Source organism: Siphateles boraxobius, unplaced genomic scaffold (assembly GCF_051911475.1).
Source record: "Siphateles boraxobius isolate OS27281-9 unplaced genomic scaffold, OSU_SipBor_1 130, whole genome shotgun sequence".
NCBI classification, from domain to species: domain Eukaryota; kingdom Metazoa; phylum Chordata; class Actinopteri; order Cypriniformes; family Leuciscidae; genus Siphateles; species Siphateles boraxobius.
In genome coordinates, this window is record NW_027508734.1 from 32,627,870 (window position 1) to 32,654,901 (window position 27,032).

Consider the following 27,032-nt stretch of genomic DNA (forward strand, 5'->3'; position numbering starts at 1 on the left):
ATTGGAAAATACATGTGGTGATTCAGAGGATTATGATAGATCATAGTGTTTTATGTTAGTTATATGTAGTTCAACAAACAAGCCTGAAAATGGGTTCATCCATCTACTTGAATGGCAGCATCTTAGTCATTGAGGGTTAGGCCTTTAGTATAATTATTTCTTTCCTGTTGCTGGCAAGTGGCCAGAGATGAGGCAAGCTGGCAGGCAGTTTCACATCAATATCCAAACTAGCCACTAGGGTACACAGATATGGTCAGGGATGTTTTAAGGCAGCTGGTAAGTTGCTCTGGGCTGTTCCCACTCAACCAAGGGTTTAAATTAATTTTAATGATGGGGATGACTTTAAAGAAATACGTCTATTCAATTTTTTGTTTGGCTTAGGGAGACATGGGAAGCTGATATATCTTGATTCCAGTGATAATTGGTATCACATGGAGTAATGCAATTATGTTATAAAAGAAAAAAAAAGAAAAGAAAAAAAAAAGATTATTTGGAAGGACCAGCCATTTGGCAATTTCATGGATGTTACAAAGAATTTGCGGTGGGACCAATTAAGCCAGTTGAATTCATTGTGGGTGAAAGTGTTCCTAAATTTATTTGTCATGTAATTATAGCACTTAAGTAATTAGCTCTGTGTAAGGATTACACTAAACACACAAACACTTTTGAAAGTATAATTTAACTGAAACCCCTGCAAATGTAGGATTATGCTATGTGTTATTTCTCTTGAATATAACAATTTAACAAGCCATAATTGGTTTAATAATGAAACTTAAACATGGTTATCTGTTCTTCTCACTTATAGTGCGTTGCACATTCCCTGCTCACCTTCATTCCTTTCTTGCAATACTCAGAAAGTGCTAGACTTAGTGAAATAAAGGTGAGAGTCTTGGGAGTCTTTGCCTGTTAGTCAAACAAGATTTGGCCTGTCTATCCCAAAACTTGTCACAGGAGCCTGACTCAGGGCCATTGATTTATTTATAATTGACTTAAGCTCTGCAATGTCATTTGATTTGACTAAATTTGCCAAAGGCTAGCCTCTAATCTTTTCCTTTCTTTCTTTCTTTCTTTCTTTCTTTCTTTCTTTCTTTCTTTCTTTCTTTCTTTCTTTCTTTCTTTCTTTCTTTCTTTCTTTCTTTCTTTCTTTCTTTCTATGTTATGCCATGCCACGGCATAATTTCTGTATTAACTAAAAGTAATTTAAGTTATGCCCATCCTGGAACATATTGACGTTTGTCATAGTCCTACTGATATCTGTTAAACAACCAGATTTATATGTTCTCATAGTATGTTAATTGGTGCATAGCTTCAGTTTAGGAGTGACACTGTGGCATATGCTTATGTCTGGAGATTCATAGCAACATTGACTGAAAGGGGGAAAGGAAAACAGAATGAGATACCAGTAATGCATTGTCTGCCGTCTATGGTGCACTCAAAAAAATGATATGTTGGACTAACTTAACTTTTTTATGTCAACAGAATGCACATAACTGGGTTATGTTGGATTTAAGTAACATTATTTATTTCGGTAAACGTAAGTGAATTACTTAAGGTAAATGCAATGTTGTTTAGTTGAATCAACTTACCAGTCTTGGTTTTGTTTTAAACAATAAAGTTAATTAACTACAATTATCCTAAAATTAATTTTTTTAAATTCATCCAAAATAAATAATCCATTTTCATTCTGTTCCAGTTTTTTATTGAATCCATTCAATAACAATTCTGAAAACTTTCAACCAAAATTCCAACAAGAATAACTTGTACAAAATATGTAATATCAAAAGACTAACTTTACTTTTCAAAATGTAAAGAATCTGCTTATTACAAGAAAATAAAAATAAATAAAAGCATGTTGTCTTTAAATTAAAGGATTTATAAAATATTCACATACATGTGTTATACTTGAAAAATAATAGCAGTCTTCTTTTGCCTCCTTTTAATTGCATAAAAAAAAAACAAAAAAAAAAAACAACAGTATTATGTATGTACTGTATGCAACAGTATGCAACATTATGGAGAAAACAAACTCCATTACGCCTTCCTGGCTCTTGGTCCTGACATCAAGTTACTCCTGACATCAAGTTACAGCGTTTACGAAAGGAGTTTATTTTTCAGGACCTGGACCTTGTTTGAAAGCTTGTGTGCATCTAGCTCCATAAAAATCTTTTGAAATACTTCAAAAGTGTACCTCAGGTCCTGTGGGTAAGCCAAGTTTAAAGTGTAAATTAGACCAAGCATCACAGAACAAGCATTAGCCACATTGTTCAGGTTTTCGAGTATTTGGACGCCTTCAATGATAATGCCGACATCTTCATAAGCGTCTGTAGCATCTGCCCCTTCATGTACGATGACATAAATGCCTAGGGTGGTGTTGCGCACTGAAGTTTGGGCTTCATCATGTTCAACATCCTAAAAAAGTAAAACACAAATAGAAATAATTAATAACAGATCTGGGGTGAAAGTGGGAGTTGGTTGTAAAGAAACATACAATAGTTTTTTTTTAAAGTAAATAACTTACCAAGTACTCCTTCACAAGGTTTGTGGGGTCTTCGTTCATGTAAACCGTAAGGGCTTTCAAGATGCATTCCCGTTTTTTTTCGATGGTGTCATTCTGAAAAAAATTGAAATGAGCATTAGTTAGCACTTTGCTTTTTAGACTTGTTACTGTACCTGTAACATTTTAAGTAGCATTATACAGATTATTCCACTGTGATGTTTTCATTCAAGTCAAGTTTGTCATTCTTGTGATTACATGAAGAAAGAGAAAAACTGAGAAAGATTAAATCCAGAAGAGCTGCGTCAACATCTCCAAGACACCTGAAGAAACCTTCCTGCAAAGCTAACTGAAAAACTATGAGCAAGTGTACCTGGACAAAAGCAAAGGCTGGTCACACCAAGTATTGGTTTTATGTAGTTAATAGAAGTTAAGTAAATAAAATCTATTTATGGCATTATGTTTTAAAACAGTACAAAAATTACTGTAGCTTCGCAGGAAGGTTTCTTCAGGTGTCTTAGAGATGTTGACGCAGATCTTCTGGATTGAATCTTTCTCAGTGTTTCTGTTTCTTCATGTAATCATAGACAGACTTGATGATGATGAGATCCAATCTCTGTGTGGATCATATTGGCTATTGTCAGACTCCTTGTGCATATAAAGATGTCACTGGATTATTACAATTAATGGCAAAAAGAATGTTTGGAAATGTAAACCGACATTTTGTACTGACACACTGCAGTAAAAGATTTAAATACCTGGCTTAAAACCATTTTTTTGGGGTGAAAATATTAACATGCCTAAGACTTTTGCACAGTACTGTATATACCAGACTTTAAAGGGATACTTAAAGGATTAGTTCACTTTAAAAAAAACTTTTGCTGATAATTTACTCACCCCCATGTCATCCAAGATGTCCATGTCTTTCTTTCTTCAGTTGAAAAGAAATTAAGGTTTTTGATGAAAACATTCTAGGATTTTTCTCCATATAATGGACTTCAATGGGACCCAAACGGTTCAAGGTCCAAATGACAGTTTCAGTGCAGCTTCAAAGGGCTTTAAACGATACCAGACGATGAATAAGGGTCTTATCTAGCGAAACCATCGGCCATTTAAAAAATAAATAAAAAAGTTTAAGTTTTATAAGCACAAATGCTCACCTTGCTCTGTTCTGTAATGCGTGTTCGTGACGTTTGTTCGTGACCTTTTCAATGTAATTGCGTATCACGTTACGTCACAAACGCGCATCACAAAACAGAGCAAGGAGAGCATTTGTGCTTATAAAACTTAAACTTTTTTATTTATTTTTGAAATGACTGCTCGTTTAGCTAGATAAGACCCTTATTCATCGTCTGGTATTGTTTAAAGCCATTTAAAGCTGCACTGAAACTGTCATTTGGACCTTGGACCGTTTGGTACCCAATGAAGTCCATTATATGGAGAAAAATCCTGGAATGTTTTCATCAAAAACCTTAATTTCTTTTCGACTGAAGAAAGAAAGACATGGACATCTTGGATCTATTATTAATTATTGTCCGATTTAAAATTATGATGAATTTAGAGAACATACCTGATCCATAACTGACAGGATGTTTGTCATCTTCTGTGTTGCTGTTCCTCCTTTCTTCCTGAAGATTCTAAGGAGCTGGGCTGAGAAATGATCCAGCTGACCCATAAATTTGGACACCAAAGGGATAGTTGTAATCCTACTGAATTCTGCAGATACCTAATACAATTTTGAAAGAACAAATCATGTTGGCTGCTGATAAACATGTTTAAAAAACATTGAACAAATTTTTTTTTTTACCTTCACTAAAAGATGACATAAAAAATTACAAATTAACATTTTCATATTTTAGAATTATAAAAACCATTCAAGTATCTAATCATAACTGACATTACATATAAAGACTTACCTCTCTCTCAGTAAAGAGTGCTGGCCATCTGTTCCTAAATTCAGCGATGAACGGCATATCTTCTACCACCTCATGCCTCCGGAGCGCAAATGTTCTCTCCATCAGGACCTTGATAACCTGCTCATTGTTTCTTTTAGTCACCTCAGACAGTAGTGTCATCCTTTGCTTTTCAAGGGTATCTTTTGTTTCACCGTATGGGTAATCTGGACAGTAATTAACCTCGGCTTTTCTAGGTTTTTTCACTTGGTTGGGACTTCCCATGGATCCTTTTCGCTTGTGGGAGTTGATGTTTAACTCAGAACATCCTATGTTCCTCAATTTAGTTCTGTAGTTTGCCATCTTATATTTCAAACTTATTTTCCAGCCATAGTAGCCGCTCACAGAGCCTTTTTCTTTGAGGCACGGGTGCTTCTGTACCAAAGCAGCAGCAACATCATCAAGATCTGCACTTGTAGGGTATGCCTTGTACTTTATTATTTCTGAAGCTAAAGCATCCAAAATATCAGACTTCAGCTTGGCATTGGGGCTCAGGACAGTACCATCAGTCTGATAAGCAAGTTGAGCTTTTTGAAGTTGAATCTCAGCATCAAAACTAAACTGTGGTACTGGGAAACGTTCAGGCCATGCCTGACTTCTAACTGAGGACACAGATTCTGGAGTTGAAAGTAAAGATGACTGTGAGGAAGAGATTATGTCTGTGTCACAAGATGATACTGAAGAGGTCTCATTTATTTCTGGCACAGATGAAGTAGTTGGAAAACTTGTAGATGTAGGCAACTGAATGACCTTAAGTGTAGCTCTATCCTGTATGTCTGAAGTAGAAGTGAGGTTGACAAAATCATTAAAGTCTGGATCTTTGAATTGAAGTCGAAAATCTTCAAGTACTCTCAGTTGTGTCTGGATCTCTCTTTTAAGGTCATTCAACGAGTTTGGTATACCAGTTGGGAGGTTTAACCTTTCACAATTATTTTCTCCCAAGATTACTAGAAGTTTGGCTGGGGTACCCATCCTGTCAAACTTATCTGAAAGAGAGAGAGAGAGGGGATGAATATATGAATACAATACCAGAAGACCAATCCAAACTATTGACATTAAATAGATGTTTACTATAAAATGAAATAGACATCAAATAGACAAGTCCACACAGGACTTCAGTGGCTGGTTATTACACCTCATCTATTAGTATGTGTCGTTTTAGGGTAATCATTCGGACACCGCCAACCTTATAGTCTGCAAGAGGGTACGGGTCTTTCAACTCATTGTGGGTAATTAAGCAAATTTCAAGAGTTGGTACCAATTCAAACGCCCTGAAGTGATCTCGATACCATGAACACATTTTTTTGGCAATGAAAGCAAGGTTGTCTTCGATTATACAAATTTGAGCAATTTCTGCAAATTCTGGAAGTCCACCAAGAGACCCATGGGCAATTATCATGCCATTTCGATACATAATGCCATCATAAGAAACATTCTGAGCAACATTGACAGTGGTGATGCCAGGATATCTAGAATTAAGGCATTGTACGACATCCTCTTTCATGACCTCAACTGTGATGGTAGAGACACGTCTGACCTGCAAGGTGGTCTTTTCAGGGCTGGGTATGTGGAGGTTATATCCAACCATCAATTGGTGTTTTCTTGCCAAAGTTAGTGTTATGTTCTTGAAGCAATTTGTGTGTCGAACTACTTGTTTGAAGTAGCTATGCTTAGCTTCAAAACGTAATGTCCAAAGAAAAACTAAAGGACCAAAGCAGCGAATCATTTCTGGATAGTGCTCCAAAAAGTGATGCTTTGGAAGCAGTCGTTTAAGTGGGAAAAGCTCCTGATACTTCTGACGGTGTTCAGAGATCTTGCATTCCAAATATGCAATGGTCTCATCTGTATGAACTGAAGACACAACCAGTTCCACAATATCCTTCAAGTCTAAAATCATAAGCCACACAGGTTCATCTGCAGGCACCAAATGCCCAATAATCAATGGCAGCAGTCTTAACAGACACCAATTTTCATGCGCATTGCCACCAACAGATTTTCTCCTTGCAAATGTCTGTGGAACCAATTGAGGTCGATTTGTTTTATCACCCCACTTGTACGGAAAATTATGGATAAGTTCATTGAGCAGATCAAGAGACAAGATCTTCTTTGAAATAAGTACAGAAAAGCACTCTGCCAGCTCAACTGGTACTATGCCTTCAAAAAGATCATGAGCCAAATCAGGAGGATACCCTGTTGTAACATTAAAGTAGCTAAGGCTGTCACTGAAAACACATGCTTTTTTCACAGCCATGACATTCACACCTTTCTCCTTTGCAAGTTTCACATGTCCTTGGTGTTCTTCTGCAGTCCTTAGTGTAAATTCACCTGCCTTCACTTCATTGGTCTGAGAATCTGCATGAGAAGCTGTACAAAATCGACAACAGTACTCTCCTGAAAAGTTCTCAATGAAGCCAGCCATTGAATGTGCAGCAAGATTATCGGCTACAACACATTGTACTGTTCCTTTAAGGAATGTTCCCAGCTGGTGGACATACACACCTTGCTGTTCCAAAGTTTGGAGATCTTGCAAAAGAGGTCGCAAGATTTTCTCAAATCCGTATGTCTTCACGTCTTCTGTTTTGCACAAAACGGCAAGATAAATTGAAGACAAAGTTGACTGAAACATGGATGGCACATTACCCAAAATCCAGTAGATTGCACATATCTTGTGCTTCTTTCTTGACGTCCCGAGAGGGTTGCAAATTTCAAAGTCATCGACATATAAGCACACAGATATCCTCAACTCATCTGAGAAGAAATCATTTGCTTTAAAAAACTGACCATCCTGAATTGACCTGTACTGATGGACATCTCTTCTTAACTGTTGAGAACTGTGACTTTCAACCACTTTGTCGAGTAGGTCATTCTGACCAAGTAGATTCTGTAAAGACTCAAGTATTGGAACATATTGAAAAGTTCTGTTTCTCTTGGCCTCAAGAACATACTCCACGGAGTCTACAACTTTAAAATTTTCCCTGTAATATTCTTTACGCTTAAATGCAGAGGCTAGTGGACCACCATGCTTTATTGCTGTGAGTAAAGGATTTGTTGTACTTAAAGATGTAACAAGGTCTTTGACTAGAAACTCATCATTGTCAATCCTGTGCTTTTGTAAGGTGTCTACAATAATTCTGTATGACAAAGGGAAAGAAGCATCACTCAGTAAATAATGCAAGTCCTCCAACAACTCATCGACAGCTGTGCCTGGGACATGATAGTGATTCTCAAGCTTCAACAGCAAGGAAGCAAATTTTAGCTCTACCAACTTTGGCAAGTTCTCTGGAACCTCTCCTGTATCAATACAATCGGAATCCTCCTCTAACGTAGATGTATTGATTTCTTCGTTTGAAAGAGTGTCATCAGATATTCCTCTTACTTCTTGTGTTTTCACTATTCCTTCCTTAAAATCAGTCAACGAACACTGACAATGTTTTCGCCTCTTATGTGAATTAAATGTGCTATACACATTTGATTTAAACAAGCAGTCCTTAAACATACAACTTACTGTCTCATGACTGCGCAAATGCTTATTTATGTGGAGAAAGTAATCATTTACTGAAGGAATGTCAGTAACACCACAAACATGACAATTTATCTTTGTACTTTCGCTAGAATTTTGCTTTTGAGGTTGCTGCTCACTACCATGTGATCTGCATAAGTGGGACCGCAGTGCATTCCAGGTTTTAAAAGTGCATGGACAGTAAGAATATGCGCATGGATATGCTTGTCTGCGGCCATAGTGTCCATGTACCAACCTGAAGTGTTTTAAAAGCTTTGATCTTGATGTGTGAGACGAGCCACAATCTCTGCACAGCCACATGTAGGACTCTAGAACTCCAAAACTCTGTGAGAAAAAAAACAAGATGTAAGTCACCGAAGAATAATAATGATATAAACAACACTGTGACACTTTATAATAACGTTCAGTTATAAGTGACTTAAAAGTTATTAGTTAATGATAAACTAATAATTTACAAAACATGTCTATATTCACATATGATTAATAAGTGCTGTGCTAACATTTTATGAATGTTTTGTTAAATTAGTTATAAGTCACTTATAAGGTTATTAGTTAATGATGAACTAATCATTTACAAAACATGACTACATTCATAAATGACTAATAAGTGGTATGCAATTTTTTTTTATTGTTTTGTTAATTCAGATATAAGTAATTTATAAATTATTAGTTAATACAGGTTTATAAATTATTAATAAGTGGTATGCTATACAGTAAAAATCTGTATATCCATGATAAATAGTTTACACTTTAGATTAGGCCTAACCACCAAGCTTGTATTACTTAACGTTAGCTAACATCAGATGCCATCTTATTCACATGTCAAATGTGTTTATAGCTGTTATTTGGGTCTTCCAAAGTTTGAGAGTTAACATTTGACATTAAATAAAAATGCTCAACACCATTATTTGAGACAGTTATTAAAACTGATAACATTACTAAAATGTGAAAGTGCTTTGCTTTATACAGTAACGTACACACAACAATCTCTGTTAACACATAAATGGAGAAACTCTTATTAACTAACAATTTAATAAGTTATTTGTGTCTTTGTGTGAGGAAATTCACATCAAAGTTAACAAGTATGCATATTATAAAAGATCGAAACACACGAATGTAACGTTATGCCTAAATGCGAAAACCAGACGAGGAACGCGGCAACTTCATTAAAATAGCCTAACATACAAAACACGATATTCGCGATAATCTACTGACAGCTTCTAGCTTATATAAATGCATAAAAGTAAAATACCTCACCTCTGTGTCCACAAAGACAAAACGTTGATTGTGAAATGTTGCATTTGACTGCACAAAATGGCGATGAGGGAATTTGAGTGAGCTGAAGGATCGTTGGATGTGCTTTCCATCTGCGCATGTGCAAATACAGCTCCACCTGCTGACCAAAGTGCGGTACTGCAGAAGCAACACAACTGCATTTCATTCATTTAACACAAGTGAGCTGTGTAAATGGGAAATATCCCTTTTTCTAATTTTGTCAACACAACTGTTTTAATTTTAATGCACAAACGTAAGAGCATTATTTAATTTAAACATAATTAGATTCTTAGGACCAACAACTACCAATTTTCATTTTTTTGAGTGTGATTGACAGTGTTGGGAACGTTACTTTAAAAAAGTAATTAGTTATAGTTACTCACTACTTGTTTCAAAAAGTAACTGAGTTAGTAACTGATTTACTCTATAATAAAAGTAACTCGTTACCAGGGAAATTAACTATTTGTGTTACTGTTAAAAAAAAGTTGCTATATGTCAAAGAATTTGGATTTTTTTTAGCAGTTTTCACAAGTCAGTTGAAATGAGTAGAACAAACAGGTGTTTGTACATAACTTTCAATATTTATTGCATGTCGACAGACAGCAAGAGGTTTATCCTGCACTTCAAGTATTATCTTTGTAAGATAAGTAAACAGTTACACCATATAAAGTGCACTTAATTCTAGTAAATTAAATCAAACTCTCTCAACCTGATACAACTGGTCAAGTAAACAACCTGTAGGCTACTTCCAAGTGTTTTGTTCACAACAAAAGTAAACTTTTATACAACAACAACAAAATAAGTGTGTTTAGCTCTGTAGTCTTATTCTTAATTAAATAAATCAAACTCCCAATGTCAGACAACTGGTCTGGAATACATTCTGTACTTCAAGTATTTTCTTCAAAAGTAAAGAGTTAAATAATATAAAGTGTGTTTGCAGTAACTGTAGCAAATTAAATAAATCAAACTCTAACAACGCCATGCGTTGCCATTTAATTTCCTATTAAATACGAGATCTAGCGCTAAAATGTGTTGTTTTTGAACTCAAGCTGAGCTCTCGTTGCTGCGGCGATCAGTGTCATGGATACAGTGTTCTCTTGCGGCTCGCAGTCTTCACTCGGACGCTTCAATCTATCACTGTTGTGGAGACTCTCTATTCATTCCGGTGAAATCACAAAATAAAATGCACACAAACGTGTCCCTGTTTGATATATTGACTGTAACCACTGATGAACATGTTGAGTTTTGATGAGAGAAAAAAAAAAACTATACGAGGACGGATTAGAACCCGTAACCTCTGACACGCTTGGCAAAAGATCTATCTCTAGACCTAAGAACTCAAACAAAATTTGCGGATCGATGGATTTATTTACGGGTTGAACAGAGAGGCTGCACAGTTTGACAAGTTTGTACCCAGCACTTCTCAAAATGCACTTCTGAACACGTCTCTGTCCCCAGCACATTTCAAACCATACTGACACCTGTAGTGGTAACGCACCGCATTTAACGTCCAGTAACGTTAACGGCGTTATAACAACGGGAAAAGTAATTAGTTAGATTAGCCTGTTACTGAAAAAATAACGTTGTTACCTAATGCCTTTCTTTTAAACGGCGTTATTCCAAACACTGGTGATTGGTAACAGAAAATGAAGCTAAACTTTTGGGACATACAACCTCTCTGGTGTAAACAGTATTTCACTTTATTTTATTGTATAACAAACATATTGAATCTGTCACAACATGGCATGGATCTCAATAATGAATGGCTTGCAGCCTCATATGTTCATTTTCCACCCACATATAAACTTAAGATCAGCTCTTGCAACGTCAGCCATCGTGAGTATTCAGTGTGTGACACTGTCTGAAGACAAATTCAATTCAATTTTATACGAGGCAGCAGCCAAGGGAATACCCAAAGTTTTTTTTGTTTTTGTCTATCCACAAGCAGATTCATAGCTGTCATTCCAAGTCCCATTGAAGGCATCTATCAAATGCAATATCCTCGAAGCTGTTCCCATGGACTGGCGTTCAGTGATACAGTTATTTCAGGTGCTTGTCAAAAATGTGCTACAAAAAGCACAGGGCAATATAGCTTCATGATTTTATTATGAAAATGCAATGATGAGGTTAGACGTCATTATCTCCATTTTTTTCTTGTAAAGTCCAGAAATGTGTAATTAAAGATGTACAATCTATATTGATCTTCTTGTTTACTGAGTAAATGTTCTAATAATTAGGACAAGTCACATGATCAGATGTTTGGCAGATATTAAGTTTTGTAAATTTCTGATATGGAGAGAATTAATTTGAGCAGATTGAGGCCGGTGGCAACTGCTTAATTGACAAATGCCGAAGGAAACAGCTGTCCTGGCGAAGGAGGATTCAGTAACTGAACAAATTAGACCCAATTCTAATTATTAATACTGCAACTTAAATTATGTGGGGAAAATGGCCCATTGTTTTATTATGTGTGGCATCATTAAGAACAGCTGCATATGTGTATGTTGAAAGTGTTTGTTTTACAAAGACAACAAATTCATATTATAGTAATACTTTCATACAAAAATAATAACCCACTGTTGCAGCAATGGTTCAGTATGGATGGACTGCAGTCTCCACAGATATAATGCTCCTGGGGGTTGCAGATAGCATGTGACCTCACACACTTATCTTGTCCTTGGTAATGTCTTGGGGCTGGATGAAGGAGGGAGCATTTGCTTGACTTTATGTGCCTTGAGGAAATATGTGATTGTGCTCGAATTCTGGAATACAGCAATCGTTTTGCCCCAACATGCATGTAAAAATAAAGGGATGAAACACACTACACTTATTTTTTTTTTATCTTAATCATCTAGTGTAATTCAATACTTTCAATTAAAACGAACAAAAGCAACAAGCAAAAACCTTGTCCATCAGTGTCCAAATCTAATTTGGTCTCATCACTCAAACATGCATATTCATACATAACATTTAGAGGTAGAAGAATGTCCTTTGTTTGTACTGGCAGCATCTAAAATGTAAGCAGTGTTATGTATTTACAGCTACATAAACATAAAAATATTTACATATATATATAGTTAAATTTTGACCATTTTATAGATATATTTTAGATCCCTTACCTCTATCCTAAAACCTAAACATTAATCACTTTTCAACAATAAAAAGAAACAAAACTGGCAGAAAAATGTGCAGTATCAATAATTTTAGTTACAATATACAATTATATGGATAATCCCAAAAACATTGTAATTTGTAAACGTTTGCTGACGAGACAGACAGAGAATCCTTTTAATGACAAGACTCCACATGATTAGACAGGAACATCTAGCAACACCTGACCCAAAATGCGAACATGATCTACCACAAAACAATGCATAGCAGAGAGAAACTAAAAAGGACAAACTTAAATACACAGAGAAATCAATAATAATTAAAGACAGCTGTAACTAATGACGGTAACTATAAAAACTAAAATGTAAACATGCAAGAAGAAACACAGGAAGGGCGTACAGAAACAATGAGAAAATTTCAACATAAAAGTCTAAACAAAACAAAAGATACAGAACCGGGATTGTTACATAATTACATAAGCAATATACAGATTACTAAAATTGTATTAATTATAAGTGTATGTATTAATGAAAGTGTAGTCTTTCTGTAATCTAATTGTGTAATCGAGTTGGCACCAGAAGTCACACAGAACAGAATAATATGTTATAATATCATAGTAAGTAAATTAATAAACTGAGCTAAATACATGTGACTGAAAACATAATATTTTTGATCATGAATACAATAAAATCAACAGATTCATTAAATGCATAATAATTTGTAGATGATACACAGGTTGTTTTTTTACACATCTGTTTACAGTTGTTTATACGTAAATGATTTACTTGTTAGATGCCTTCAATATTGTGTGTTTTAGGGTCTATGCCAATGTAAGTAAATGTACATGTGGACACATTTTACGTAAAATGCATACAAATTTTCACGAGAACACGTTGCCAAATCAGACATGTTTAAAGTACATTATCACAAATACAACCAAACGATGGCAAGAACATCACAAAACAAATATGCATTGGCTTTATTTGTGAAAGAGAAACACATCCCCCTCTCATTTATTATACATCTGTTATGTGTATTAAGGTTATATGAATGCTTGTGAGGTGTTAAGTCGTCTTTGCAAGGAGAAAAGTTGCTGGGTTCTGAGGCCCCCAATGATTTCAGTGATGCATTGAAAAATCAATTAGAATTCTTGCCAAAATGGATCATGGCGACTAATGATGGCATCATATTGCTCTGGGTAAACAGCTCAATACCCTCCCTGGTGAACTGTGAAAACACATTTCTCTTAAAGGAAAATGGTGCATCAAGCTACGGGAAGGGCCTGTAGTCTGGAAGAAATCCAAATTCATATATAAATGGGATGCTTCTGTTTAATGCATCTTCATTTGAAGCAGAATCATAGGCTTGACTTTTGGCCAAACAACTAAATTTTACAAAACATTCCCGGATCAAAACATTGACTGCTGCCAAATGTTAGACTATATTTATTGTTCAGTGCATCTCGTGTGTCTTGCAAAGATGTTCTGAAAGTGGAGAAATCATTGTTCAGTACACGGACTATGACACATGTTTGAAAGCTCAGTTGATAAACTTCTCTCTTGCATACTGCAGTTTAATCATATTCTGCTTAAAAGGCTCATGGTCATGCTGGGCAGATTGAAATAAACAAGTCATTTGTAGCCATGGGTCTCCGGCCCTAGACTGAGAGAAAGAATTGTGATGGAGCTTTGAGTTTCTTACTGTGACATTCTTGGCCGTGCTTGTGGCACATCAAAATCACATATCACCCTGCACTGACACCCTGCGTGTCCCTGCCAGCGATGGGCCATCCACAAAACATGACGTTTGCAGTAACACTAAAAGCAAAACATGTGCTTCTCTAAGTTACAATGACATGGCCAAGATACATTGACTTTATATGCATTCAAGTTAAAAACTAAAAGTTCAGGTTAGCGGTTTAGAAGAAAAAAAGGACAATGAGCTATTATACTATACAGTTTTTTTTTTTTTTACTAAGAATAATGTCAGGTATTATTAACGGTATTGCTATGATTTTTTTTTCTGTGTAATATGTAAAAAACAGAGTTTTAATTAATTTTTTTATAATGGGAGCGATTTACTACTATTCATTGTGATTGGTTGAGCTCCTAGAGTCATTTCCATATACAAGTGGAGACACCTGTCTCAGTTGTATTTGAACTCAAGAGCTGCATTTCCCCCCTCCAAGATCTGTAGGCTATTCAATACCGTTTTGGGTAACACTTTATAATAACTGCCAGCTAATAATCAGTAGTTCAGCTTTAGTAAACTGTTAGTTAATCATTTATAAAGCATTAATGCACATTCATAAGCAGTTTATAAATACAGCTATACATGCTTTATTCTTGATTTATAAGCATATGTATTATGCTTAATAATTTTATTTTCATACTTTATTAATGATCAGTTTATCATTTCTAAATGAAGTATTGCATTATTTACAAACCAGTTATTTAGGAGTTGTCAGTGGTTCGTAAGATCACTTGTATTAAAAAACTATTTAAATGTACATTCATACATCTTATTCTACTGTAATTCAGGGTTAATTCAGATAATTTAAAGCATTTAGTAGTGGTCAGTTAACCATTTTTGGAGCTCATCTAAATTAAGGACCACTACTATATGCTTTAAACTAACTGAAATAACCCTGAATTACGGTAGAAACACATGATAATAAAGCTTTTTTTTTAACACACTAAGTAACTATTTCTATGTGTCTTTATAATAAGATGTATGAATGTACATTTAAATAGTTTATTAATCATTTACTTACACTCGCTAAGTGATCTTATGAACGACTAACAACTTCTAAATAACTGGATTGTATACATGCAATAATTAATTTAGAAATGATAAATTGATCATTAATAAAGTATGAAAATAAATTATTAAACACATTATAGATATGCTTATAAATTAGGAATAAAGCATTGTATAGCTGTATTTATAAACTGCTTATTAATGTGTGTTAATGCTTTATAAATGATGAATTAACTTTTTACTAATGCTCAACTAATGATTAATAGCATGCAGTTATTATAAGTATTACCAAGTTTGGTATGGAATTATATATTGACATTTTAAATATCTTTTAAAAGGCTTTTAACAATGAGTTGAATTTAACCTGCTGTCTGTGGCACCATAATGTAAGATGGATTTGAAGTGCTAGCAGATTAGACATTAGTATGGACCAGAGGTGGGGGACTCGAGTCACATGACTTGACTCGAGTCAGACTCGAGTCGCAAATTTAAAGACTTGAGACTTGCTTGACTAAATTAAGAAAATGACTCGACTTGACTTTGACTTGAGATCCAATGACTTGAGACTTGACTTGACTTGAACTGTATGACTCGAGAATGACTTGATATACATTTATCATCGCAACATCAATTGATGAACAAAATGAAAGCAACGGAACCATTGACGCCAGTCATCAGATTCTGCGCGATTGCGTGACACTGCACAAGCCCAGAAAAAACATACATCGCGGTGAGCGCGCTAAATACAAAAACATATCCCAGCATTGTTTCTTTTTGGATATAAACACTAGAAATTGACTATATTCATACAAGAATATTTGCTGTACGCATAATAACTGGCAAGGGATATCGGACGACCATCACAACCTCGAACAGTCGAACTTCATTCACCACGTCTAAAAGTAAGTTATGGCTTGTTTAAGCTGTTTGTTATAGTTAATTTGACTATCTTTAAATCGAGAATATTGGTCAAAACAGCATGCCTCTTTATACACAATTATGTTTTCAAATGTAGCTTAATGTTGTCAATATTCAAATGATAATTAATGATGTCATATGTTTTGTATAACATTTGCCACATTTCTTTTTAAATCATACTTTAAAGCCAAATATGTTGTTCTTTCCAATGACAAAAAACAACATAGAAAACTGTTAATGTTTTGTCGTGTTTTATGTTTCTCTTAAAGCAGGGTTAGATGTTATCAGGGGTTACACCTATTAGATGTTATCAAAATGCCAGCAGAATTAATATTGCACCCAAAATTCAAAATGTGGTGGAAAAAAATGCCCTAGTATGAGTTATTTTCATAATTATAACATATGATATTAAAAAAAAAATATTTCCAGAATATTGACGCGATTGCAAATGTGATAATGATTTTATAAAACAGTTCAGTAAACAAAGAGTGAATATTGTGATGTGACATTTAGACATAGCCTAATATTCCAAATATTTTCTGTTTTTGCTCGATTTCTCCAATGACAATAGTTCCAAACAAGCCACAGAAAGAGTTATGCGTATTTGTGATTCAGTGACCTAGTTGCTTAGTTCCAGAACGAATCTGCCGTTTTGAACATAAGTTAAACGAATGCTTCTATGACTCGTACATTAATACGGTAATTTGGCGCCACCTATTGGCGGTTTTAACTTCATAATTAAAAATATATAACTTGTATTAAGGGGATGCCAGTTTGAAGAATGTCTTTGGTCGCATAGGAATAATACTTGAATTGTGAATTGTTTAATACCTTTTAATGGTCTTCTGCAATGTTTGAGGCATATTTATTTTTTCATGCTTTAATGTTGGCCTAATTTCAGTTACATTTAGATTTTTATTGTAGTAACCACTCAGCTATATGTGGAAATGCATATATTAAAAAAAAATAAAGTTGCAAATAAAACCATAGTCCACAACTTCTGTAGTTTTATCTTATTTTAATATATAAATTCAGTGAAATCGTTAAACGTTTGTATGACTTGCCAGTGACTTGTGACCCAAGCTACGACTTGACTTGACTTGCTTGACATAAGGCAGTGACTTGACTTGACTTGCCTTTATAAAAAATTTACTTGGACTTGCTTGAGACTCGAAGGTTAAGACTTGAGACTTGCTTGTGACTTGCACATGTGTGACTTACTCCCACCTCTGGTATGGACTATAGCCTATACTTTTTAATAAAGATTTTTGGTGGCATTAATATTGTAAATGGTATTGAAAGAATGGAAAAATACTGTGCATTACGATGCAGTGTCAAGGTTCTGCCACTTCTATTTGTTTATTCTTGGTTTGGAGACAGAGCACTGACACTTCTTCTGTCTTGTCATTATGAGCTTGTTGTTCCGTGTTTGGTCGGGCCGTAAACTCTTCTTCTGTTCACATGCCTGCACTTCACCCTAGTTTGGTTTTGGTTCTGTGTTGGGGTTCGGGCAACTCTGAGATCATTATGAAAAAATATAATGAAATGAAATGCATTTATAAGGCAGGAATAAACTCAGCTGCAGCAAGACTTCAAGAAGGCAGCTTAAAGAAAATATATGACTATATCAATGCAAGTGAATCAAACAAATAGGCCTTATAATAATTTATATAGTTCGCCATATTTGTTTCTATGTGCCATTTGCTCTTCTGCATTGTCTTAACCCTGCCCTTATTGTTTTCTGATTATTGGTTTATTTGCCCCATCTGTCCTTCCTCCTTGCCTGCTTTGTTTGCTCTCCAATTTATTATCCATGTGTTCTCTCTCCTGGGCCAGTGTGTTATCATACAGTCCCTATGTCCTGCTCCCTGAGTAAGCCATGTTGTGTGCTGCCTTGTCCTGCCAAGTCCACCTGACCGGTCCTTTTTTCCCTCCTCTGGGTAGTTTTTGGTTGTTTTTATTTTCATTTAGTTTTTTTTTGTTTTTTTTTATTAAATAAAGAATAAGTACTCTGCATATCTGAGTTCCCCCCTCATCCCTTACCCAAACCTGACATGTAGTTCAATATATTATGCAGGTTTCTGATTCTAGCATTGTTCTGTGGTTGTAACTAAGCATTAAGGCATACGTGATTGGCTACAGTCATACAAAATGTGTGTGGTAGCCCTGATGTTGTTTCACCATTAGTACAATGCTGTAATATTCATCCTCAGGTAGGCAGGCATAAACTTAATGTAGTGACCTGATATATGTGGATCTGCGTAAGGAATATTTGGGTGATCTCGCTCTTGTTGGTGATTTTTGTATTGATGTGTCACATGTTTGTGATTCGGAGTATGCATGGAGATAGGGATTGTATATTTACCATGGAATGAAGAAAAGAGAATCTGCCATGCTATTGTGATTCTGTTATGGGCCGAGAGATAAATGAACTACTGAACTGACATGATGAAAATAACACTAAAGGATCCATTGCTGCTGCATGTAGTACAACTTTTGATGCTGTCTATTTGAAACTGAGGATATGTCATTGCAGACTTTTTATTTAAAACATGTGCTCTTTAAGGTTTTTCTAACACACTTAAAATTGTAATCTGGATTTGACCATACTTATGAATTCACAATTTTGTGTGTTTTAAAATTATCCATACCAATCATGCAGTCTACTTCAAGGCATCAACTTGAAAATAGCATTGTAAATTATAACACATATGTCATTGCTTGTTTTCATAACAATTTGCTTATCAATTCAATTTATTCCACATCTCTTCTGCTTTGAATTATTGTTTTAGCTGTGACATTATTTACACAATGACGTTCAAATCATGTCAACATTAGAACAGAGGAAGATAAAATGTATGGCAATATAAACGACTGCAATTTACATAGAAAATGTTTCTTGCTACAGATCCCCCTACAGCCATTACTGCTCATTCATCTGATGCAGCTTTAGTTAGTAAGTGCACATACACATACAGTATTCATTTTACATTCCTGTGTGAGAAAAAAAGGCCACTTTTGTTCATGACAGCTGAATCATACATCCATCCATCCATAACCTACTGTTCCTATTATCTAACAGCACTTAATTATTTTGTGCGCACTTTATATAATATCATAATAATTCCTACAATGTCAATATATTTTTAGAGCTTTTCAAGGTGGCCCCTTGTTCATTTTATTTTAAATTAGACAATATATGACTCTCTCTTGTCTTTTCCAGAAGGGCCACTCAAGTTAAGATGTGAATATTTTGACCCTCACGGATATTTAAGAGTGTGCCCCATTTGTTAAAGTCCATTGGGCTTTATTTGAAAATTGGTTTCAAGCTAGAAGTGGATCCCGGTGAGCAAACCTATTGTTAACTTATTCTTTGTGAATGGCTCAACACAGTGGTGAGTTTCCACAAAGTGTATTCTGCCTTCAAATGGGCACTGGGAAAATATCATCAACGCCTATTTATTTCTGCTTTCTTCCATGCAATAATACACACAAATACACACAGAATTACCTTGAAGTTGACACAAAATACACATTTAGCCCTTTTAGATCCTCTAGTGTATTGGATAACCTTACTCATATTCTCACTGTGAGAACAATTCAATATTTTATTATAGTCAAATGGCCCCTTCGTCTAACTTCAGAAAGTTTTTGACACTTTGACTGTTCGGGCTGTGCTGGCACAGAGTGATGTAGAAGGGAAGGGGGGAGGAGAGGATGTAGAGGATGGAGGAGACACCACCATGAAAGGACAAGAAATCCTGCCAGCCCATTGTTATCAGCGCAGAGATGAAAGGCTGGCTAGCTAATGAACATCTGCCTGACACACGCAGGTACTTCAGGAGGCTACATCGCTTTGAAATGGACCATTGAGCAGAGCAGCTGTTCAGCTCCCGTAGACCTTGTGGACTGATGTAAACCTGTAATTAAAGGGCATTCCAGGAGGAAGCCGGCGAGACAGACAGAGAGAGCATGTGAGAGCCCACGCTAATGTGTTTTTGAGGAGATTTCGAGTCAGATTTTGAAATATCATGAGTGGCAGGGTTGATTTGCACACTGAGATAACTGTGTGATGCACCAGAGGGGAGTTTATTTATAATTAAGCATTTATTTATAATTAAGCAATTAAACCGAATCCCTGTGAAGAGGCAGGACAGACCTCATGTTTGCGGTGTGCGAGGTAGTCTGTGGTCCAAATTGCCCTGTTCTCTGAAAGAGGCCTTATTGTCATTAATTTTTAATGTTGGTATTATTATTTTTTTATTCTATGTGGACAATATTAGTATAAAGCTCTTAAAAGTGACCAGACTGATTAAAATTTAAGGTGCATTCAGAAGTGTGGTGCTAATTTTAAAAGTTGAACATATGGGTTAATTATTATACCTATATAGAACGTTAATATGTATATGTAATGAATGATCTGTAGTGTTTATATTTTGACTGTCTGAGTGTAAGATCTGAAAGCATTATTTGATTTTGAGCACAGATGAAAGGATTTTGAGGCTATTGTTTGATTTTGCCAGAAGAGTCAGATGTCCTCTGAATGTAATTAAATTTGGTTTTGTCTTTAAGGTTTTTAGAAACTGGGTGATGGTTTCAAGAAATGTTTTAGCAGTTCTGCAAAAAAATTGCAATCGAATCGTGAGATTCTAAAATATATATATATATATATGATGAGCTCAAGTTTAAGTGTACACAAATCAAACTTAAAGAATGAATTATAACAAACATACAAATATTCACTCAAATCTAAAATGAAAGGTTCGCACTGGATCTGATTACAAACTACAGTCCACGTTAATGCAAAAAATGTGCAAGAAGAGCAATTCACTTTCCACTCTCTGTGTTAAAGGTTTTCATCTGATCCCACTTCCCCTCCTCCCCCTCACTGTTCCAGTAACACACCAGAAAGGGAGGAAACAAAATGCTTCTGTTGGTGGATCTATTACATTAACGAAGAAAAAGGATTACATTTACTACTCCACATATACACACAAGCTTGTACGCCGCAACCGGAGCTCACCAAGTTGTCACTGTCAATATAATAGTGTGTTTTTATGCTGTCACATTTAGATAAAAATAGCCATTTTTCACGACTTAACCTCCAGTTGTTAAGTGTTTCTGGGAATGGTAAATAAAGCCTCTATGAGTTTTCAAAGCATTGACGTGACCGTTACTAATTAATTAATCATGCCAATTTTCTTGTTCAATGGCCTCCACCACAAGATTTCAAAGAGAAGAGCACATTTAACTCAAGACCTGGAGCAGCAGGAACACAGATGGGGTTTGAAGTGGTGCAGGACTTCAGAGTGATATGTAAATAGAAGATTAACCTTGGAGACAAGGAGAGACTTTGTGGTAATTGCTCGGAAGTCCTTCTCCTCTCCAGGGTTTCTGAGATGGTGGTAGAGGCCTACGGGGTTACAGGACAGAGGTGCAGTTCAGAAGGTGTCTGTGTGAAGCTGATGGCATGAAGATGTAATTGGCATCAGTTGCAAGGAAGATCTCACTCAGACAGGAAGGTCATTGCCCTCGCCCACCATGGTAATCGCTCCTTGCGACTGCAGCACCCTCCCGAGCCTCAGCCCACCAACGGAGCCTGGCTTACTTAAAAGATCAGTTCAGGCCAAAACTCGCAGCTTGAACTGAATCACAGACCAATGCTTTCAGGCTCAGATATGTGCAAATGTATTCATATACTTGCTCAGAAAGAGGGAGAGAGATAGAGTGGGTGTGATAGAGCATGCTCAGACTTTTGTTAGCTGATATACAATGCCAATTTTCTGTTCTTTCTTTCAGTAAGACTTGTTTTGCATGTTTCGCTGCACTTTCAAAGTGAAATATCCAGTAAGTGAACTGAAAAGCATGTTCCATTTTATCGGAAAAAGATGAATGTGAATCTGCCAATGTTTTATTATGTTGGTTGTTGCGTACAGTGATGGGAATGACGGCGTTATAAATAAATGGCGTTACTAACTGCGTTATTTTTTTCAGTAACGAGTAATCAAATGAATTACTGTTTCCCCCGTTACAACGCAGTTACCGTTACTGACAAAAAAAAAAATGTGGCGTTACTATAATTGAACTCACTGAAGCGGTTTTCATCCGAGTATGCTCTCTCTCTCCGCCATAAGACCTACAAAGTTTTTTCTCTGGTGTGTGTGTGTGTGTTTATGAGGTGCCGGAGTGGACAAAAGCGAAGCGAACGCTGCCAGCGCGCTCAACAATGCGCGAGAGAGAACGAGGGTGTCCGAGCAGTATATAGTTTTTTTTATAAATAAATGACAAATGTCAGCATTAGAATAATCTCTATAGCCTATTGGTATCATCTACAACATTTTAATTAATTTATATGGTTATACAAATAAAATCTAAAAAATAACCTGCGGGGAACGTTCTGGGAAGGTTCTGTTTAGATTATAAAAATAAAACCTAAAAATAACAGGGAACGTTCTGGGAACGTTCCCTTTAGGTTATAAAAAAACCCCGAAAATAACCTGCAGGGAACATTCCCCGAAAACATCTTTGTTTGACGGTTTTAAACACGTGCTGCAAACATGCCTAGAATTTGGCTTAAATAACCTCTGATGACGACGTCCTCTGTAGGTTATAAAAATAAACCCCAAAATTATTATACTTTATTATTATTATATTTTTTTGGTAAATTGTTCAGTTTTATATTGAGAGAGCACTTCATGTTAAACTGTTTACTTTTGTGAGGAAGAAAATACTTAGGCTACAGTATGTCTACTAGTTGTGAAGTTGTGTAACAGTTTTATCATTTTAATATATACTACAAAGAGTATGTATATTTTTTATTATTAATTATTCATTTTTGGTACATTTTTTAAGAAGCATAATTTATTTTTAAACTTATTCGTTGGCCAGTGGTGGTCTGTTCGATATTAAGTATAAACCATCTATTATGTTTTATTGTTCTACTATAGTAATGATAATATTTAGAATAATATATTGAATTTAATAGGTGTCTCTCACATTGTCCCACCGCAACATTAAAATAGTGTAGATTAGTGTTCACTGTTTTATAATAATAATTGATTCTATTAAGTGTCCATTTCATTCATTTAACATATTTAATACTGGGGGCATCCAAGTTATTTGACATAGGCCTATTTGAACATTCTTTTAAAAAGTAACGCAATAGTTACTTTCTCTGGTAATTAGTTACTTTTATAATGATGTAACTCAGTTAATAACTCAGTTACTATTTGTGAGAAGTAACTAGTAACTATAACTAATTACTTTTTTTAAGTAACATGCCCAACACTGGTTGCGTATCATGGCACTTTGGAAATGAATTATCCGGTGAGTGCCATTAATGCTCTGTCACGTTTAAAAAATAATGTACCATCTACACTAAACCTAATGATAGTATTGACAAAAGAAAACCTGAGATTAAACATAATTGCTGAAGCAACCATGCCATTTTAGCTTGCTTCAACAAGTTTTTGAGTGCTTTTGTTTTACAGAACTTGTACCAGAGTGCAATGCTGTACCAGGTAAGCTACCAAGCAAGTTTACAATGTTATAAAAGCCATTAAGATTTCCATTACACGAGAGTAGATGTTAAAACTTCATGCTGATTTGTACTCGGCTTTCGCCAAGATAAGCACCAACTAAGACATAGCTTTACAGTAACCTATGCTTCTCCATCCATTTACGCTTCTTTCCATATGGTGATGTAAATCTCCTTCTGTCTAGTGTTAACACGCATCAGCACACACAACGGCTGCAACCACAGTGCGGTCCCCCCATGATAACCGTCTGGATTGAGCTGAGTAGGGGACATCTCTAGGGTCTTCAAGTGGGCACCTTCCGTCCTCAGTGTTTCGTCGACTAGCCCACGACACCTCAAGAGGGCTCGACAGTGACTCTGGCATCCCAGAGTCACCCCCCTCCGTCCCCCACTCAACTCAGCCCAGCTTACTGACCTCTACATCCCTCCTGCTGCTGAGACCTAACCACAATCTCACAATCTCTCCACAACCCAACCATACGCGCCAAGCCGTTTGACTAAGGCTGTCAAGCCCCACTGGTGCGTTAATATGCAGTTTCAGTGGCAACGGTTCCGTATGGCATACCACCTACCGCAAAACACAATATCTGCCCAATCACCCGTCATTCACGCAATATACACAGGAACGTAATGACTGAAAATACTGTACAACCTATACAAATAAACCAACAGACTCAAGAATTCTACGAAACCGTAGCATTGCGGCCTGTACACAGACAGCTAGAATCTTTCCGTCTCAACCACATCCAGTTGCTGCTCCTTTCTGCTGCTTCAGATAAGTTTTTCACTTAACTCTTGGACACTGAATCCGACGTCTCTGAGGAACCGGATTGTAGAGTGTGCCACAAAACCTCGACAACCCACTTCCACTGGATAAACCTGGACTCTCCATCCTCGCTGTTCTGCTTCAGTGGCCAGATGAGCATACCGCAGTTTCTTCCTCTCATATGCCTCATCTATCACATCCTCCCATGGCACTGTTAACTCTGTCAGTTGAACAATGCGTGCTGATCCAGACCACAAAACAATATCTGGTCGTAGGTTAGTGGTGGCAATCTCAGGTGGAAAAATAAGCCGTTGATCAAGATCAGCCAGCATCTTCCAGTCCCTAGCAGCTTCCAGTTGTCCTGGGCGAGAATTGGTGTTAGCACCTTTTCTTGGTGGTTGCTCGTCTGGGCGGAGGAAATATTGTCTTCTGCTTGTAATGTTTTGCTAGAACAGGCGGCAACTTATTGGTCATACTACGCTTGCCTTCCAATGCTAAAGCCAAACATCGCAATACTTGGTCATGGCGCCAAATAAACCGAGCTTGGTTAAGAGCCACCTTACATCCTGTCAAAATGTGCCTTAATGTGGCAGGTGATGAACACAAAGGACAAGAGGGATCCTCTCCTACCCAGAGGTTTAGGTTCTGCGGTGATGGGAGAACATCATATGTTGACCTAATAAGGAAACTTATCCTACTCTCTTCCATTGACCAAAGGTCTTGCCAGCCCATTTTGCGTTGTTCCACACTCTCCCATCTCATCCACTCTCCCTGCTTGGCCTGGGAAATGGCCTTTATACATCTCATCCTCTCCTCCTGCTTTCGCACCTCGTTGACTACCAGCTTCCTCATTTGAGCTGGGCCTGCCTTGTGCCATTTAGGAAGAGCTAAACTGAGCCCAAAACCCCCACTTCCATGCTGGAGCTGTCCCACGATATCCCCAATTTGAAGGTCAGCCTTTGCCTCTACTACAGATTTCTTTGCTGACCCCTTTCTACCAGTTTTTACCACAGGGGCTGCCTCCCTTACACATTTGTTGCGTGGCTCTGCTAAAGTAATTTCCAGTCTGACCTTGGCACACTTAAACTCCTCGGTTAAAGCAGAGACTGGCAGCTGCAATACTCCTTTACTATAAAGTCCCACTCTGCTGAGGCAGCGTGGAACTCCCAACAATTTCCTGTTGTATGAACTTATTAACGCTTCCAGCTTATCCACTGTTGTCAAAGAAACCTCGTACACAGTCAGTGGCCAAAGCAACCTTGGCAGTAGACCAAACTGAAAGCACCAGAGTTTTAATTTGCCTCGTAGAGCACAGCTGTTTATGCTCTTCAACCCTTCCACTGCTTGTCGTCTAACTTCTCCCACTCGAACTGTGTCCTTTAGATCCCCATCGTACCATCTCCCAAGACTCTTCACTGGCTTCTCAGAAACTGTTGGTATTGCCTCACCATTAATGAAGAATGTTTTATCTACTACCTTTCCTTTAACTATCGAGATGCCCCTTGATTTAGAGGGCTTAAATTGCATTCGTGCCCATTCAATATTATCTATTAACTTCCACAATAACCGATTAGTGCAGGCTACTGTTGTAGTCATGGTTGTCATGTCATCCATGTATGCTCTGATTGGTGGCAGTTGCATCCCAGAAGCCAAGCGCTCTCCTCCTACTACCCATCTTGATGCCCTAATGATTACTTCCATTGCCGTGGTAAAAGCCAGTGGAGAAATGGTGCATCCTGCCATTATTCCAATCTCTAAGCATTTAGAGTTGAGAAACTAAATTGCAAATCTCCAAAATAGGCTTTCACTAAATTTGTTATTGACATTGGTACTCTAAAAAAATCAAATGCTGCCCGAAGAAGCTCATGTGGCACTGAACCATATGCATTAGCCAAATCCTGCAATGTCACATGGAGCTCCTTCCTCTACTTTTTAGCTGATTGAATTCGTTGCCAGATAACATTGATGTGTTCTAAGCATCCTGAGAACCCTGGAATGCCCGCTTTTTGAACTGAAGTGTCAATAAAGCCATTCTTTAATAGGTAGGTTGACAATCTCTGCACAATAATGGTGAAGAAAATCTTACCTTCGACGTTTTATAGTGAAATAGGACGAAACTGACTGATGCTTGTAGCATCTTTTTATTTAGGTATAAAGATTCCACCTGCTCAGCACCATGCTCTAGGTACAACCTGCTTTTCCCATGCCACTTTTATCAATTTCCACAGAATTCGTAGAACTCCTGAAGCACTCTTGTACACTCTGTATGGAACACCATTAGCCCCTGGAGATGATGAAGCCCTTGCCTTTCTCACAACCTGCTCTATCTCTTTCCACTTAGGTGCACAGACCTCCATTTGGTATTCCGGTGGATTGATAGGTGGGATATCTGACGGAATTGACATAGGCTCATGCCTTTTCCCATCTGTATGCATTTCCTCCAAATATCTCTCTAGCTCAACCCTAGATGCTTTTAAAGTGTCATTCTTCTCACTGGTGAATAACATCTTTATAGAAATTAGCCCTCGCACGCTCCTTCTTTTTGTAGCGTTTCCGTAGGCGCTCAGCTCTGCGTAATGTTGCAAGCTTATCTTTTATGGCCCTTCGTAAGAGATTGAGTCGCTCCTTCTGATTTTGTTCTGCTTTTTTCCATTGCTTCCTCAGCTGTCTCCTTTCTCTAACTAACCCTTAAATTTTCT

The 27,032-nt window shown here is 36.7% G+C and overlaps 1 protein-coding gene across 1 annotated transcript; it reads right to left on the bottom strand.

Annotated features, from left to right (window-relative positions):
• Positions 1-1,682: 1,682 nt before the first annotated feature.
• Positions 1,683-8,291, bottom strand: LOC143736631 (uncharacterized). Its single transcript, XM_077227306.1, has 5 exons — positions 8,202-8,291; positions 4,411-5,432; positions 4,065-4,220; positions 2,519-2,611; positions 1,683-2,409 (listed from the first exon to the last, which is right to left on the bottom strand). The coding sequence occupies exons 2-5, from the start codon at positions 5,416-5,418 to the stop codon at positions 2,092-2,094; spliced, it is 1,575 nt and encodes a 524-aa protein (XP_077083421.1). The 5' UTR covers positions 5,419-5,432; positions 8,202-8,291; the 3' UTR covers positions 1,683-2,091.
• Between the last annotated feature and the right edge of the window lie 18,741 nt (positions 8,292-27,032).